This window comes from Panthera tigris, chromosome B2 (genome assembly GCF_018350195.1).
Source record: "Panthera tigris isolate Pti1 chromosome B2, P.tigris_Pti1_mat1.1, whole genome shotgun sequence".
Classification (NCBI taxonomy): domain Eukaryota; kingdom Metazoa; phylum Chordata; class Mammalia; order Carnivora; family Felidae; genus Panthera; species Panthera tigris.
In genome coordinates this window covers 51,146,321-51,162,020 of record NC_056664.1, presented here as the reverse complement: position 1 = coordinate 51,162,020, position 15,700 = coordinate 51,146,321, and the positions used below count along the sequence as shown (strand labels likewise).

The 15,700-nt window shown below is 40.4% G+C and overlaps 1 protein-coding gene across 2 annotated transcripts in view; it reads right to left on the bottom strand.

Annotated features, from left to right (window-relative positions):
* LRRC1 (leucine rich repeat containing 1) overlaps positions 1–15,700 on the bottom strand; it is a 131,549-nt gene that overhangs the window by 46,848 nt on the left and 69,001 nt on the right. For both annotated transcript variants that reach the window (XM_007095528.3, XM_042986584.1), the window contains one exon: positions 3,523–3,601. In XM_007095528.3, the coding sequence (XP_007095590.1) occupies positions 3,523–3,601 (79 nt within the window). The remainder of the gene's footprint in view (positions 1–3,522; positions 3,602–15,700) is intronic.

Genomic DNA, 15,700 nt, shown 5'->3' with positions numbered 1-15,700 from the left:
CTTTCTAGGTTCCTTTTTTAAAAAGAAAACTCTAGGGGCACCTGGGTGGCTGGGTGGCTCAGTCAGCTGAGTGTCCAACCCTTGATTTTGGCTCAGGTCATGATCCAAGCAATGGTGGTAAGACTGAGCCCCAAGCTGAGCATGGAACCTATTTAAGATTCTCTCTCTCTCTCTCTCTCTCTCTCTCTCTCTCTCTCTCTCTCTCTCTCTCCCTCTTCCCCCACCCCCTTCTGGCCCTCTCCCCCACCTTTGCTCTCTCTCTTTCTCTAAATAAATTTAAAAAAATAAGTAAATAAAAATTAATAAAATTTAAAAAATAATAAATTCTGTGGTACTATTTTACATATAATATAGGTAATTCCAAACTTCAAAAACAAATCCAGGCCCTGCAAGATGAGAGTTATAGTCCATTATCACTGAAACACTTTCTACAAAGTTGAAACCTCTTCCACAGTGTAAGAGGGGTAAGATTTTTTATTCATATTTAAAAAGATGCAACTTACCTGCTGCCTGAGTTTGCACTGTAAAGTATGTATCATTTTACAATTTTAAAAGTAGCTAAAGTGCTCTTAAATATAAGGAAAAGGTACTTTGAAATAGATGATTTCCTTTTTTATGAGCTGTTCACGTTAAGCGCCAAGCCACTGTGTGGGGAGGAAGCGTGGACGGCAGGCTAGGAGAAAGGAAGTCTAGCCGGAGCTGCCACTCAGAGGCTGCGTAATCTCAAAAGGTCATTCAGTCTCTTTCAGCCTCGGTTTCTTCAGCCATAGCATAAGCGGGTCAACCCAAACCGTTTTTAAGGTCCTTTCAACTCACAGATAAATTGTCCTAATTCTTAAAGGAGTACACCTGCCAAATCAAAAAGACTTTACTTTAAGAAACCTCCCAAATATGAGGCCAGGAAGAAAACGGAGTAAAGCCTCCTACAGGGTGGGTGTGTTCTGGTCGGAGAGTTTTGAGAGAATGGTAAAGCCATGTGTCAGCAGACATTAGAAAAGGAAAACTAAAGAGGTAGAAAAGGGGATTAAGCAATTGAATGGCAAAAAAAAAAAAAAAAAAAAAAAAAAATCCTCCAAGGCAGCATAATAGTATTTCCCAGCTGCCTAACCCTACAAGCTGCCTTAAGGATAAACAGCTTAGTTCAGTTCAACAGCCATTTAGAAAGTGCTTATTCCATTCCAGAAATTAAGGTAGGGCTGGAGATAAAACAATAATAGAAGAATACAAGTAAACTTTCTCAGTCGAATTGGGGAGTCTTGGTCAAGGTGATAACTCAAATGTAAATTTCAAGGGGGGTGCCTGGGTGGCTCAGTCAGTTAAGAGAATGACTCTTGGTTTCAGCCCAGGTCACGATCTCACGGTTCGTGGGTTAGAGCCCTACATCAGGCTCTGTGCTGACAGCTCAGAGCCTGGAGCCTGCTTCAGATTCTGTGTCTCCCTCTCTCTCTGCCCCTCCCCTACTCGTGCTCTGTCTCCCTCTGTCTCTCAAAAATAAATAAATGTTAAAAAAATTTTTTTAATAAAATAAAATATATAAATTTAAAGTGTTAGGAAAAAGGTATGCTCAGAGCATAATGGAAGGCCAGAGGAGGGGACTGTGCAGAGTAAGAAAAGACTTCCCAAAGAAGTATAATGCCCACCCCCCCCCCCCACCGTGTACACCTTACAGGAGTACAAAAAGAGGAGAGTGAAATAAATAACCTATGAGCACTCTGTAACAGCAGAGCATGACGTCTGACACGGGCAACCGAAAGCAATGAACATGGAAAGATAGGCCAAGGTCAGATACAGGGCAGGGAAGGCTGCATAGCACCTGGAGGAGACACCACTTTATCGTATAGAAACAGGGAGCTCCAGAAAGGTTTGAAGAAGAGGGACAATTGTGTGGACAATGGTTAAGAAAGAAGACAAGACTTGAGGACAGAGATGAGTTAGAGCTTACTACGTTTACTATTTTTCATAAAAATAGATGTTATTAGTAATATAGTCACTGAAATTCAAAAGACAAAAATAAAAAAGAAATTTTTTTTAATGTTTATTTTTGAGAGAGCAACAGAGCATAAACAGGGGAGGAGAAGAGAGAGGGGTAGACACAGAATCCGAAGCAGGCTCCAGGCTCTAGGCTGTCACACAGAGCCCGATGCGGGGCTCAAACTCACAAACCATGAGATCATGACCTGCGCTAAAGTCGGACGCTTAACCGACTGAGTCACCCAGGCATCCCAAAAGTATTTTGTAAAACACATTGACTCCAGGGTGCCTAGAGTCGGTTAAGCATCCAATTTTGGCTCAGGTCATGATCTCATGGTTTGTGGGTTCGAGACCCGTGTCCGGCTCTGTGCTGACAGCTCAGAGCCTGGAGCCTGCTTGGAATTCTGTGCCTCCCTCTCTCTCTGCCCCTCCCCCACTTGCTGGCTCGAAGCGCTCGCACGCATGCGCTCTCTCAAAAATAAACACTAAAAAAATTTTAAAAATAAAACATTTACTTCTTAAAAATAGCAGAAATGGCAAAAGCAACACTAAATGGGCATTCTCCAGCACTCCATACCCAAGAAGACCCAAGTAATTTTCATATGGGCAATATGTATCCCAAATTTTAATCTCATCTCAATTTTCCTATATGCTTAAAAAAAAAACAAAAAAAAACAACAACAAAAAAAAACAAAAACAGAAGGGAAGAGGGAAAAGTACCTCTTTCCTGAGGTTGCTAACAGAGTTTAGAAATCTTAGATATGAACCTACCTGGCCTAGAGACACATCTGGAACTTTTCCTCAGGATCATCTCTGAATTGCCAGGTAGGCAACAATTCAGCTAACCTGGCAACACAGGAACCTGGAAGCCAGTTATCAGTGGCCTCATGACTGAGCCAGGAGCCACGAGGAGGGTGGCTCAGCTGTGCCCAGGCAATGTGCTGCGTCATACCAGAACGGGCAAGGCTGGCATCGGTAGTAAAACAGTGATAAGGTGGCTTTATTTAGAGGAATAAACCCAAAGAAATCCTCACAGCTATCGCTAAAGTAAGGAAATAATGGTGTTGGCAGAGTTGTTTGTTTGTTTTAAAGGGAGAATTAGAGGAAAGCTAAGATAGTAATATGTTTCGTTACTGGGGTGGAAAAAATATCCCTTATTAGGACTTCTCCGTGGATAACTATAGGGGAAGCTCTCTGGGAATTCAGAACTCAGTCTCATCCTACAAGACAACATAAGCAATAGAGGATTTATGAACTACTCCAATGCTTCATACTGCTTGAGAAATGCACTTCTCACTCCTGTTTTGTCCACTCCACTGTGCCTCCCCTGACCCCCTACCAATATCCTTTCAATGTTCCATCAATAGCACAGTGTGCCCTTCATTGCACAGTGCTATTTATAAATAAATCTCTATGAAGGTCAATCATCCTTGATAAAGACAGCCATCCATCTAGGTACCTACACAATGGGTAACCAGGTTGTATTCATGGGTTGGTTCCCAAAAAGGATATCCTTAGTACTATATACAGAAAAGCAGGCAGAAAGGTTACCTCGTCAGTGGATTTCCGCTGAAGTCAGCTATCTGTAGTGCTTTACAGAATGAGATGCTTTCTGGAATTTCAGGAATATCTGTAGGAGCAAAGAAAACATCTATCATTTACCACCATTGTTAACAGTTTTCACCATCCTCAAGATGGACCACAGTGACAAGAGAATATCTAGTAAGTACTATCTCTATTCAAATGTGGCATGGATTTCTAAAGTATTTTTCTACAATTATTTAAACTTGCTTTCCTTTAAAAAAAAAAAAAAACTTGCTTTCCTAATGGAAGATACATATTCTGAGTAGAAGCACATTAAAGAAAAAAATATTAAAAACAACACACATGGATGGACCTTGAAGGCATTATGCTAAGTTAAATAAGTCAGAAAAAAAAAAACAACAACAATGTATGAACTCACTTATATGTGGAATCTTAAAAACGAAACTAAAAACAACACACAAAAAAAGAGGTCAGGCTTGTGGTTACAAGAGGCAATGGGTGAGGGAAGGAGAAAAATTGGATGAAAGTGGTCAAAGGTACAGACTTCCACTTATAAGAAAGATTAGTAGTAGGGATGTAAGTACAACATGGTGACTACAGCTAACACTACTCTGTAATGTATTTAAAAATTGGTAAAGGAGTAAATCCTATGAGTTTTCATCACAAGTAGAAGATTTTTTTTCCTTTCTTTTCTTTTTACTGTAACTATATGAGATGATGGATATTAGCTGAATCTAATGTGGTAATTATTTCACGATATAGGTAAATCAAACCATCATGCTGCACACCTTCAACTTATACAGTGATGATTGTCAATTATTTCTCAATGAAACTGGAAAAAACAAACAAACACCACCACCACCAAGTCCCATCACCCTATCAAAAGTCATTGATGGTATTCTGTCGTAATTCCCATTCAGCTTTTTTTTTCTTACATGTTCACATAGTTGTGTCAGTACACTGCATTCTAGAGTATGCATTTTTAAATTATGGACTTTCTCCTTCTGATTATAAGTGTAACCACCTGGAAAATTCAGAAAAGTCCAAAGAAAATAAAAACCACCAACATTTCCATCACCGAGAGATAATGTTTTACTCTGATGTCTTTTTTTTCATTGTCCTCATATACATGCACACATACAGTGTGTATAAACATGTTATATTTCAAAAAACTATAAGTTCATGCTGATTTGTTTTTTTTCCACTGCACATTTTACAAAATCTTTCCTGTCTTTATTTGTCCAAACAGTTTGCCATTTTTCATGGCAGAAAACCCACTGCATACATTTTCAGACTTCATTTAATCAATCTCTTATTATTGGACATTTAGGTTGTTTCCAAGTTCCTGATGTTATATTTATATTTATATCCATTTCTGATTACTTCCTTAGGCTAAGCTCCCAAAATTGTGATTACTGCATGGAAGGCATTAACAACCGTACAGTCCTTGATAAGTACTATTAAATTGCCTCAGAGGAGGCCAAGTTATATCTATTTATACTTCCATCACCCTGCACAAGGTGTCCGATTCAACATCTCTCCTCCTCCTTTCTCTCTTACACTTTCAAAACTGCCTGTATTATTAGTAAAAATAGTCTGGCAACATTTTGTTTTATATTCCTTTTATTACTAATGAGGCTGAATATTTTTCCTTATGTTTACTGGCTACTAAATATTATGAATTTAAAATGACCAAAAATTGTTAAAATTCCTTTCTCTTGGCATGAAATGTGGGGTTATAGCTTTTAGGGCTTTAAAGGTTTATTTTATAGCATTTGATTTCGAGAATACATTTATTTTGGACATACTAATATGAAGAAGGACTAAACAGAAAAGGTTCTCCTGGTCCCATGAGGTTTCTTCTACTAGTTCTACAAATGCAAGCTGAGCCAAAACATACCTACTGTTTCTAAACTAGGGGTGGCGGAGGGAAGGGAGAAATTGGGGGAAAAAAGGATGCCCTGCTCCAGCAACCACAAAGTAATCAGAAACTCCATAAAAGCTTTTCGTTCAAATTTAAAAGCCAAAATCATTTAAGTTTGTGGTAACATTCTCGTCACACTATTCTCTGCCTTGTACGGTCATATGAGGTAGTAAAGAGCAAACACTCTGATCCCAGTTTCATAAATATAATAGCTATACATACATACACACATACACACACAGTTGAGTCTGGAATGGATTTTTAGAATTTTTTTTTTAAAGTAGGCTTCACACCCAGTGTGGAACCCAATGTGAGGCTTGAATTTATGCTGGGAGATCAAGACTGGCGCTGAGATCAAGAGTCTGATGCTTAACTGACTGAGCCACCCAGGTGCCCCTGGAACGGATTTTTAAAATACACGAATATTTGTGGGCCCTGAGGTACAAATACATTGGAAGGTCCTTCTACATACATTACCTTATTTCATCTCAAAATAAAATATTTTCATTTCCATTGTACAAAATGGACACTAAGGCTCAGAGAGATGAAATGACTTCCTCATCATACAGGACTATCTCACTGTTTGACCCTCCCATGCTGGGATCACAGAACTGTTGTGCTTAAGAATGAATGAACATCCATTACAAAGTAAGCACTGCTTTCCAGGCAAGTGAGGAAATGACACACCATGGCTTTCCTTGGTCTGAAAGATGCCAGTTGTCCTGTGCAGTCCATGACAGTCCCTTTTATGCCACTACTTCAGGTCTTGGTGAGCAGTTTTTATAAGACTGAGGAAAGAGGTGCACGTGCCATACTAGTTACCTCACAAGGGCCGAAGAAGATCAAGCCAGACACATAAATACAAATTTTACAGCAGCTTGCTGCTCTAAGACAAAAAAAAAAAAGCATAGAAACAGAGCAAGAGAAAAATGTATGTCCATTAGGTACAAGTCTTTAACACTCTTCAGACCTGAAGCTTGGGAAGATGGCCTATCAAGGAAACACATGAAAAGCGGCTGTGAGAAACTCTGATCAGGACTGGGCTAGAATCTGGAGATCTGAGAGTAACAAAAACAATTTCCAGAGAATACAGCTGGACTCAGTCCACACAAAGCTGACAGAGAGAGGTCTGGCTCATAGGAAGGCATTCGCTCCTTAGGATACTGCTTGCATACACAGGAGAAGTAGCAAATCGGCAAACAGAACACAGGTCTCCTGACTCCCAAGACCATTTCTTTCCATCATGTGCACATTCAGAACTTGGAAGAAAAAGAAATGTATTTGCTTGGGAAAAGACGAAAGAAAGAAAGAAAGAGAGAAAGAGAGAAAGAGAGAAAGAGAGAGAGAGAGAGAGAAAGAAAGAAAGAAAGAAAGAAAGAAAGAAAGAAAGAAAGAAAGAAGGAAAGAAAGAATCAAAGAAAGAAAGAAAGAAAAAAGGTATAGGCAAGGAAGGCAATGGTGTGGTGTGAAGAGTCCTGAGTACCAGTTTGCTACAGGTTACTAAAAATATAAGAATAAAAAACTAAAGAAGGAAAACATCTACTTATGCTTACATACCCAGCTAAAATGTCATATCCTCAGGGCCATGTTCCATGAGTCCCAAGATGAGGCTGGATTCCCCCACTCTCAGTTTCCTCAGACTTCACCTTTGTGAGATCTGTTACAGTTTTAACTAACTGGTGACAGTCAATCTCCCTTTTTAAACTCTAAGTTCACTGGAAACAAAGATATTGTTGGTCTCGTCTGTCGCTGTTCCCCTAAAGCTGACACAGAAATGAGCTTAAGCTTTGACACAGGTGCCAAATGAATGAATGAGAAGCTAATGAATAAGTCTCTGCAAGAACAGCTGCTATCTCACTTGAGTCATGAAATATCCCCATAAGGTCAGGATTCTCTTCATTTTACCACTAAGAAAATTGCTTATTCCCAGATCTCTGACAAGAGGGAGTATAAAGCTTACAGGTTATTCCCAGCTGAAATCCCCTTTGATTCTTAAATGTTTTCCTCAGGACAAATATGAGGTGTGAGAATAAACATAGGAAAAAAGTATATAAATAGCACCTTCTCAATGAAACCCAGGCCGACCACCAACCTCATTAAAAACCTAATTTGAATTTTTTTCCCCCATACCAATTCCTACACTCAATTTCCATATCTTTCTCATATTCTCTAATTATTTTCCTTAGCTATCTTTTTCTTCCCACTCCTATTATTATCAACTTAGATCAGGCCCAAATCATCTAGATGACTATAATATCCTCTTAAATGGTCTCTCCCTGTATCCACTTTGTCCTCCATCAAATCTAAAAAGACATAAGAACAATCTGCACCAGTTTTCCACATTTACTAGGCTTGTGCCCTCAGACAAACTACTTAACTTACCTGTGCCTTAATTTCCTTATCTATAAAATGGATCACCAACAGACATTTTTTAATTAATGCTAGCACATCATACCTTCAGTGCCTCATTAAGTTTAATAAAGAAAAGAGAAAATTAGACAAAGGACACTCACGCTTTGAACAAAATAAATAAGAGCAGAGGAGAAACCAAGTACAAATGGGACACTGAATGCAGTGAGGAGAGGGTAAGCCCTGGGAAAAGACAGCTATGCCTGAACTTCAGGATATCAATATGGGAGTATCTGGAGAGAAGACTGCTATCTTTTGATAGCAGATTACCAAATGCTAGGTTGAGCTATTTACAATTACTTTGGTAGACAAGGGGTTCCCTCTTCTATAAAAAGGGGATAATCACCTCCAGCTTAGGGCTATCTAAGGATAAAGCAGAGTAGCATGAATAAAAGCACATGGCACTCTGACCTCTTTCATTAATATTTAGGAGAGATCAGGAGAGAGGACCACTGGTTTCCATTCAAGGCCAAAAATTCCGAAGAAGAGTAGTATTATTGGTAAATATGAGAGGATTTAGAGGGCTTTTGTGGTTGTTTTAACTATCTGAGAAGCAGTAATGATTAACCCCTAAAGAAATACCTATTTACATAAAAATATTAGAAATAATTAATGAGATTTTCATCTACTCATTAAGGAATGTACCTCAAAACTTCTACTTGCCAATATTCAGCTTAGTTTTGTTTCAATATAGAGTGAAACAAAAAAAAAAATAATCATCATCATATTTTTCATTAATTCAAACTGGTTTTTGTCTCATACATGTCTCAGAATAAAAGCATAAAATTTGGTATTTATAAAATGAGAATAATTTTAAAATTAAGTAATCTTTTCCCTACTACTTTCTTAAGATAACCTTTAATTTGGGCACACTCTAAGCCATCATTATTTCTGAATCAGAATTGCTTCAAATTAGTGAGATGTAAGTGTACTTAAAAAATAAAAATATCTAAACAGTAGTTTACCAATGTGACCATTACTACCGCCTGTACACAGGAAATGGATAATTAACCTTAAACTCTGTCAGTGCAAAATACTTTCAACACCTCCAGGGAGACAACAATCCTGGCACCATTAGCCCCAGGGCTTCTGGGACAGAATACAGCTTTCCCCACAGAGATTATCATTTGAAACTGATTGTAAAAAGACACCCCCTGCCCTCCCTGGTACTCGTGTTCATTTCTGGACATCCATTTTTAACGCATCAAGCTGAGAGTCTACTTCCCCCACTTCCCTCACCCCTGCAAATACAGAGACCTAGTCCACCTTTTTCCTTGAGGAATCAGGGCTCTCTTCCCACATGCCCAGAACCCTCGTGGTGGATCACACCCTTTCCAGAAAAGCTAACACCATCCTCTTGTGATGGAGATAGATTAGCCTGAGGGACCTCTCTGTCTCCTTCTATGTATATGTGAGTTTACAAACTTCCAAGGCATTTCTTTTCATGGAGGATTGCGCATAGAGAGCCTGTTTTGACCATAGCCCCCATACATCACACAAGTTCTTTCTGGATAAACTAATTACTCACTGGCATTTCTTGTTCTATATAAATAGCATCTCTTTTCCTCCTGGGTTGGAGACCTATCTGGTGTTAGTAAGTTAGAATACTAGGTTCTCTCCACGGAGAGTACCATGAAATGCTAAGCTAAACAGAAGTCTTAGATATTGTCGTGGCTGTTCTCTAGGATCATCTAATTCATGTTGACAGCATTTGGACATAGGAAGTCGAAGAAGACTAGGAATGTTTAAAGAAAGCCAATTATTACCCCCATTCTATCAATCTTTCTGTAAAATTGCGAAGAATGACATTTTAAGCTTCCGGTGATATTAAATGGAAAGTTGAAATTTTACTTTTGAAAATGAGGCAAGAGCTATGTAAGCAATCATCTACACTTATTGCATCAGCACTACTAGCCCCGCAGCAAGGTGGCTGTGTTAGCTTAATTAGTACAAGGTGCCAGCAAGGTCAGGGGCTTGGATTCAGTCCAAGCGTAGAGCAGTTTCTTCTCCCCGGTTCCAGGTCGGCTGCACTCTGAGGACCCTTTGTGAAATGTGTGATTGAAAAACAGCCACGGCTGGGCCTTATCGAGCACTTAAAAGCGTCCTAAGCTACAATTCTAAGCACTTTGCACAAATTAACTCCTCTAAGTCTTCACGGTAACTCAGAACGTTACTATTATCACTTCCATTCTCATAATGAGGAACGGGGTGAGGGCCAGCAAGCAGGAGGATCAGGCTTTGAACCTAGGCCTTCCACCCCTCAGAGCCTGTGCTCACCATACACTTGCCTTGTCTCGAAAAAGAACGTGTGAGGTCAAGAGAAACCGCAAAACACAACCCAACTGCCTTACCGCCAACAGCCGCTGCCATGTGCTACTTGTACAAAGCCAAGGGTGATGCTGCCTCTGAATCTTCAGAAGCTCAACAGACGGGAGCCAGAGGAAAGGTGCATCACCCCATCTGATAGCTTACAACAGATTTAAACATTTGCTTACCTAATTCTTCTGATTAAACAAAACCAAATAAACCACTTTTAAGAAAACACAACAAAAAATACCAAAGTAATAAAGAAGGTTTAAACTGAATTCTGCTATATGGTTAATCTTTAGCAACTTTTGGTTATGATACAGTACTGAAATTAAGTGTAGCATTTGATTAAGTAAATAATAGTAAAATGTTTCATCATTATTTCTTGCTTAGTGTAGCTCCTAAGAGAAAGAATTTAATCAACACTACTGACAATGTCACTGACTGACTGACAGTGTCACAGAATTTCAATTAAACCTTCCCTGAATCCCCTCCAAAAGACTGGGCCTCCCAAGTACCCAGTACTTTGAGTAAGCACTTTGCTCAAAGCTAACTACCTATAAACATTTACTCAAAACCTTGTTTCCCCACTAGATGTGTCCTCCAGTAACTAGTTCAGGGATCAGATCTACAATGATCTCCAGTACCTCCCTAGAATATACCATTGTGTAGGTCTTTAACAGGTGGGCATTCAACAAAACATCCTTACTCACCTCACTGGGGCTGGATCAGAAGAGAGAACCCAGGGCCAGCATCCTCACCTCACATAGAAAAATGTCCACTGCCCTGAGACTCCAGTCCCTCATAAAGGGGTTGTTGGATTTATCTGCCTCATCTGCCAACCAGGGCTATTGAGAGGTAAAATAAGATAACGTACAGGATAACCTGGTAAAGTACACAAACGGAAAGGACTAAAAGAGGTGAGAAAAAGGCAACTCTCCTCAAGTAGCACTGACTAGTTTTGAGCGTGGGTACCTTTGTATATTAACTTGTGGAGTCTGGGGCATGTTTCCTTGCCCTTCCCTCACCCCAGACATAACACTGAGACCAGGGGGAAAATGTCATCAACAACTTCTGTCAAAAGAGAGAGAACGGAGTCTTTAAATAAGTCTTGGGTATTAGTATCCAATCTTAGGCAAAGAATCGTGTAATTTATGAACTGTTAAGAATTTAGGACAGTACCTCAATACCACATCACTCATGTTAAACTATGACAGAAACAAACAAAAATTAATGCAGCATAAACAAATGAAACTATCGAAAAGAAAGCCACCCCATGAACTGCCGTGCAAAGACATTGGGGCAGAGGCGAACCTAACAGGAATCCAACAATTCACAAGCATGCACATGGATATCAGACTGTTCACCTTCCCTAAACTCTGCACCGACATTCAAGACTTGCTCAAGACTTGTTCAAGATGAACAATTTCCCATTGGACTTTAGTTCCATCTGTATTTCTAGTCTACGAAGGGAAAACGTGTAAGATGTGATGCAAGCCCACTTGGATTTTGCTTCTCATGGAAACTATCAACCTTTACAATGAGCACTTGCAATATTTAACAATGTTAAATAACGAGGATGACAAAACAGCAAAATACAAGATTCAAAAAACTTGAAGTATTTATGTTTTTTAAATGTTTATTTTTGAGAGAGAGAGAGAGCACAAGCAGGGGAGAGGCAGAAAGAGAGGGGGACAGAGGATGTGAAGCAGGCTCTGCACTGACAGCAAAGAGCCTGATGCGGGGCTCAAACTTATGAACTGTGAGATCATGACCTAAGCTGAAGTTGGGCACTTAACCCACTGAGCCACCCAGCCACCCCATAAAGAACTTGATCTTCTTCCCATGCAACACTGTCTCCTCCTATGACAGAGGAATTAACTTAGCGAATTAATCGTCTTGCTCACATACTGAATTCCCTGAACACCTGGTGAGAAAATGAGCACCATGGCTGGCCCTGGCCAGTGCTGAGCTGACACTTCCGCTCAAGCTGGCCACCATGGCATCAACAGTGCATGCACATGTGTGCACATAAACGCACATACACAATGCCTTCTTTTCAACCATATCGACACCTTACATACCTTTTGACACAATATTTCTACTTTAGACGAAGATTTGAAATTGCTACCCGATGGCCTGGTACTCAGATAAGCCTCTTTTGAAATCAGTCACCCTCCAGTTGTTGTCATTGTTACCTTAGCCACAAGTGGCAAGTCAGGCACTGGGAGAAAAGCAGAGGACAGGATCAAGATCAGGAAAAGTGATAGTTATTGCTCTGAAAAAGAGGAACTATTGCCCTCTGATCCCTGCTATATCACCTGATTGTGTGTCTCCAAATAAGAGCTGCCACTGTTAGGGCCCATTATGTACCAGGTACTGCAAATGGCATTTTGTGTGCATCATCTCTAATCCTTACAACAAATACTGAGGTAGTGGTCCCATTAGCAGATGAAGAAGCAGGATTGAAAACATTAACTAAATTGTCCATGATCCCTCTGCTGACATATAGAAGAGCAGAGCTTTGAAATTCTAGTCCATATGCCTCAGGGCTGAGGAAGACTGTGAAGTAACTGCTAAGGATCTGGACAGTCAGATTCCATGAGTTCCAAACACGCTGGAATAAGAGATCCCCGAGGAAATGAATATGGAGAGAAAGAGGAGATAGAAACCCAAGTCTGCAGTTCTGAGATACCACACAGAGGTGAGGGTGGACGCACAGTCTGGGGAGAAAGGAAGAGCGAACCTCCTGTTTGGGGGCAGGGGGCACCCAACAGGCAGAGGGAAGAGCTGAGAAGTCAGGGAGCGAAGAGTGTCACCAAGACTGATAAGGATCAGGTAAGGAAAAGGTTGACCTGGCTACCAGGATTATGCTGTCGCCTTTGCGAGAACATACATAATGGTTTGAGGGGAAGTCAAAGCACAAAGGTTGAGAAGCCAGACAAGGAGGAGGGGAAAGTAAAGCAGCAGGGGCCATATTCTAGTTGGAGACACATATTCATAATTGGCAGATAAGGAAGTTGGAGAGAAGGTGACAAGGTTTCCTGACCACGAAGCCAAATTTATTTATTTAAACATGATTTTTTTAATGTTTATTTATTCTTGAGAGAGAGGGGGGGGGGCGGATAGAGAGAAAGGGAGACAGAGAATCCCAAGCAGGCTCTGCACTGTCAGCTTGGAGCCAATGTGGGGCTCGAACTCACAAATTGTGAAATCATGACCTGAGCCGAAACCTAGAGTCAGATGCATAACTGCACCCAGGCACCCCAGCCAAATTTATTTCTTTAAAAGGACTGTTGTCCTCTGTCCTCTGTTTAATCAGAGATTATATCCTGACTGGAAGTTTGAAACCTCTTTGCCTTTGACTAAATGACATTGACAGTTTTTCTTACCAATATAGAGTTAGCAATCCTGTGTCACGGTCCCATTTTTAAAAAATTATAAGGCCCCATTAAATCTATGAGCCTGAGAACCTGGGGCCGTATGCCTTCAAAAAGCCTGGGCGTGAGAAAAGGAGTTTGCAGCTTGAGTGAAAAACTTTTCCCTTGACTTTGGTATATTTTAATGTGTTTGGGGGTTTTTGTTGTTTTTTTTTATTTTTTGGAGTGGGGGGGACCTGTAGAGTGAGCAGAGGGGCAGAGAGAAGTGAAATGGGAGAAAGCTGTGGAAGCGCATTCAATCCCATCTTTGCACAGAAGGCAACAAGGGGGCAGCGCAGGGAGTGAGGGAGGCCTGCAGAATGTGGACTTTGGAACCCTGGCTATGAGGAAGGGGCACAAGAGGGTCTTGGGAGAAAAAAGGCCCATTAGTTGAGAGCAGAGTCACAGGATGAAAGCCATTTATCCAGAGCAGAGACAAATGACAAAACCCCATCGTCTTAAGAAGGAAACAAGTTGTCACAATATGATACGTTCTCAGAAAAAAAATAAATAAAAAAAGAATCATGCACACAGCAGGCAATGCTGCATTAAGGGCGAGAAGGAAGATGGGAGGGTCCTTTTGGCATGGAATGTAGGACCCTATTATGGATAAAAAACCACCAGTCAAGACCTGGCCAAACACAGAATTCAAACATTACAAGGAATAAACCACGAGTGGTGAACAGAACAAACATGTAAAAAGAGATGCTGACAGGCTGTAGTAAAATACTGAATGTTGTGACTTTGGGCACACTCGGTGCATCATATTGCTTCATTGAGAATTATTTACTACTTGGGTAAAACAAGGTCCTTGTGTGCCAAACAGGCTGGCTGATTAAGACAGTCTGACTGCTGTAACGCTGGTTGCCTGACTTGATCCTGCTTAAAAATATCTAGGATTGTCAAACAAGACTAAATATGAATGCATGATTCAAGTCTGCATTTGCTGCCACAGCTGTTCCTCTGGGTGTGCAGCGGGGGGGGAAAAATGCTAAATGGAAATTTTTTTCAAAGGCATCATCCCATTTATCATATTATTCCAACCACCCCAGCCTCGCCCAGGAGGCAGCCAGCCTTGTAGACAAAGGCACAAATCCTGCCTGAGCAGCAGCCTTCCCCGTGTTTGTGAAAGGAAGATGGACACAGGCACAACATGGGGCAGAAAGGTGGACATGGATCTCTCTGCACAGTGCAGGGCGGAAGGCGCCACAGAGGGGCCTTTGTCAAAGTGTTATTTTAGGGTCTTGGTAACCTGTGCTGCCAAAAAACTTTCCCAGCCCAGGAGGTTTTCACCTAATTCCAGCCACAATTACCAAAATAACCTTTACACCTCAGCTTTTCCTCCCCAGCAGAGTTTTGGCTAAGTGAACACAAATATGTCTTGAGATACAAGATCCTGATTTGCAAAGAATAAACAAATAAATTAACCAAAAAGTAAAAAAAAAAAAAAAAAAAAAAAAATTACAGAATAGTATGTGTTAGGTTTCACACAGAATAATGGGAAGGGGAAAAATTATGTGGAGCGACTGCTATTCTTTTTACTTACCCTCCTCCTAGAACAAAATTCTGAATAATGTCTACTTAAACCTCACAGTAACAGCAACTAAATACCAAAAACTAAAAAAACAAAAACAAAATACAAAACGGTATTTGTATTCATCTCCTACTTCAACATTCACTCAAAATTGCAGCTCATTTTAATTATTCCCATTTAATATGGGCAAAATTACAACTACCGATACTTATGCAACAAAATTCTCTTGGGAAATTCTAAGTCTTCGAATGGAGGAATGCTCTGATCCAAAAATTAAGTCTTCAACTCTGCCCCAAGTTTCCTCCATCCTTTCTAGACCACAAGACTCCCTCCCCTAAAGTGCCAATCAGGGCCTGTGGTCAGAACCACTCCTTTGCATGAATTCTATGGGTTTGATTCCCTGCTGTCTCCTGTTAACCTTTTTAAGTATACTTAATCTTTGCACATGAGAATGTGACTTCTGTCAGCTGAAATAACCATCCTAATAAACTCAGTGTTCTCCTCTCACACCCCCACACCATGCACAGTGTTTGTCAATTGACAGCCTTGACCACAGGCTAGAATGAGTCATTCAGACTCCTCAAATCACTC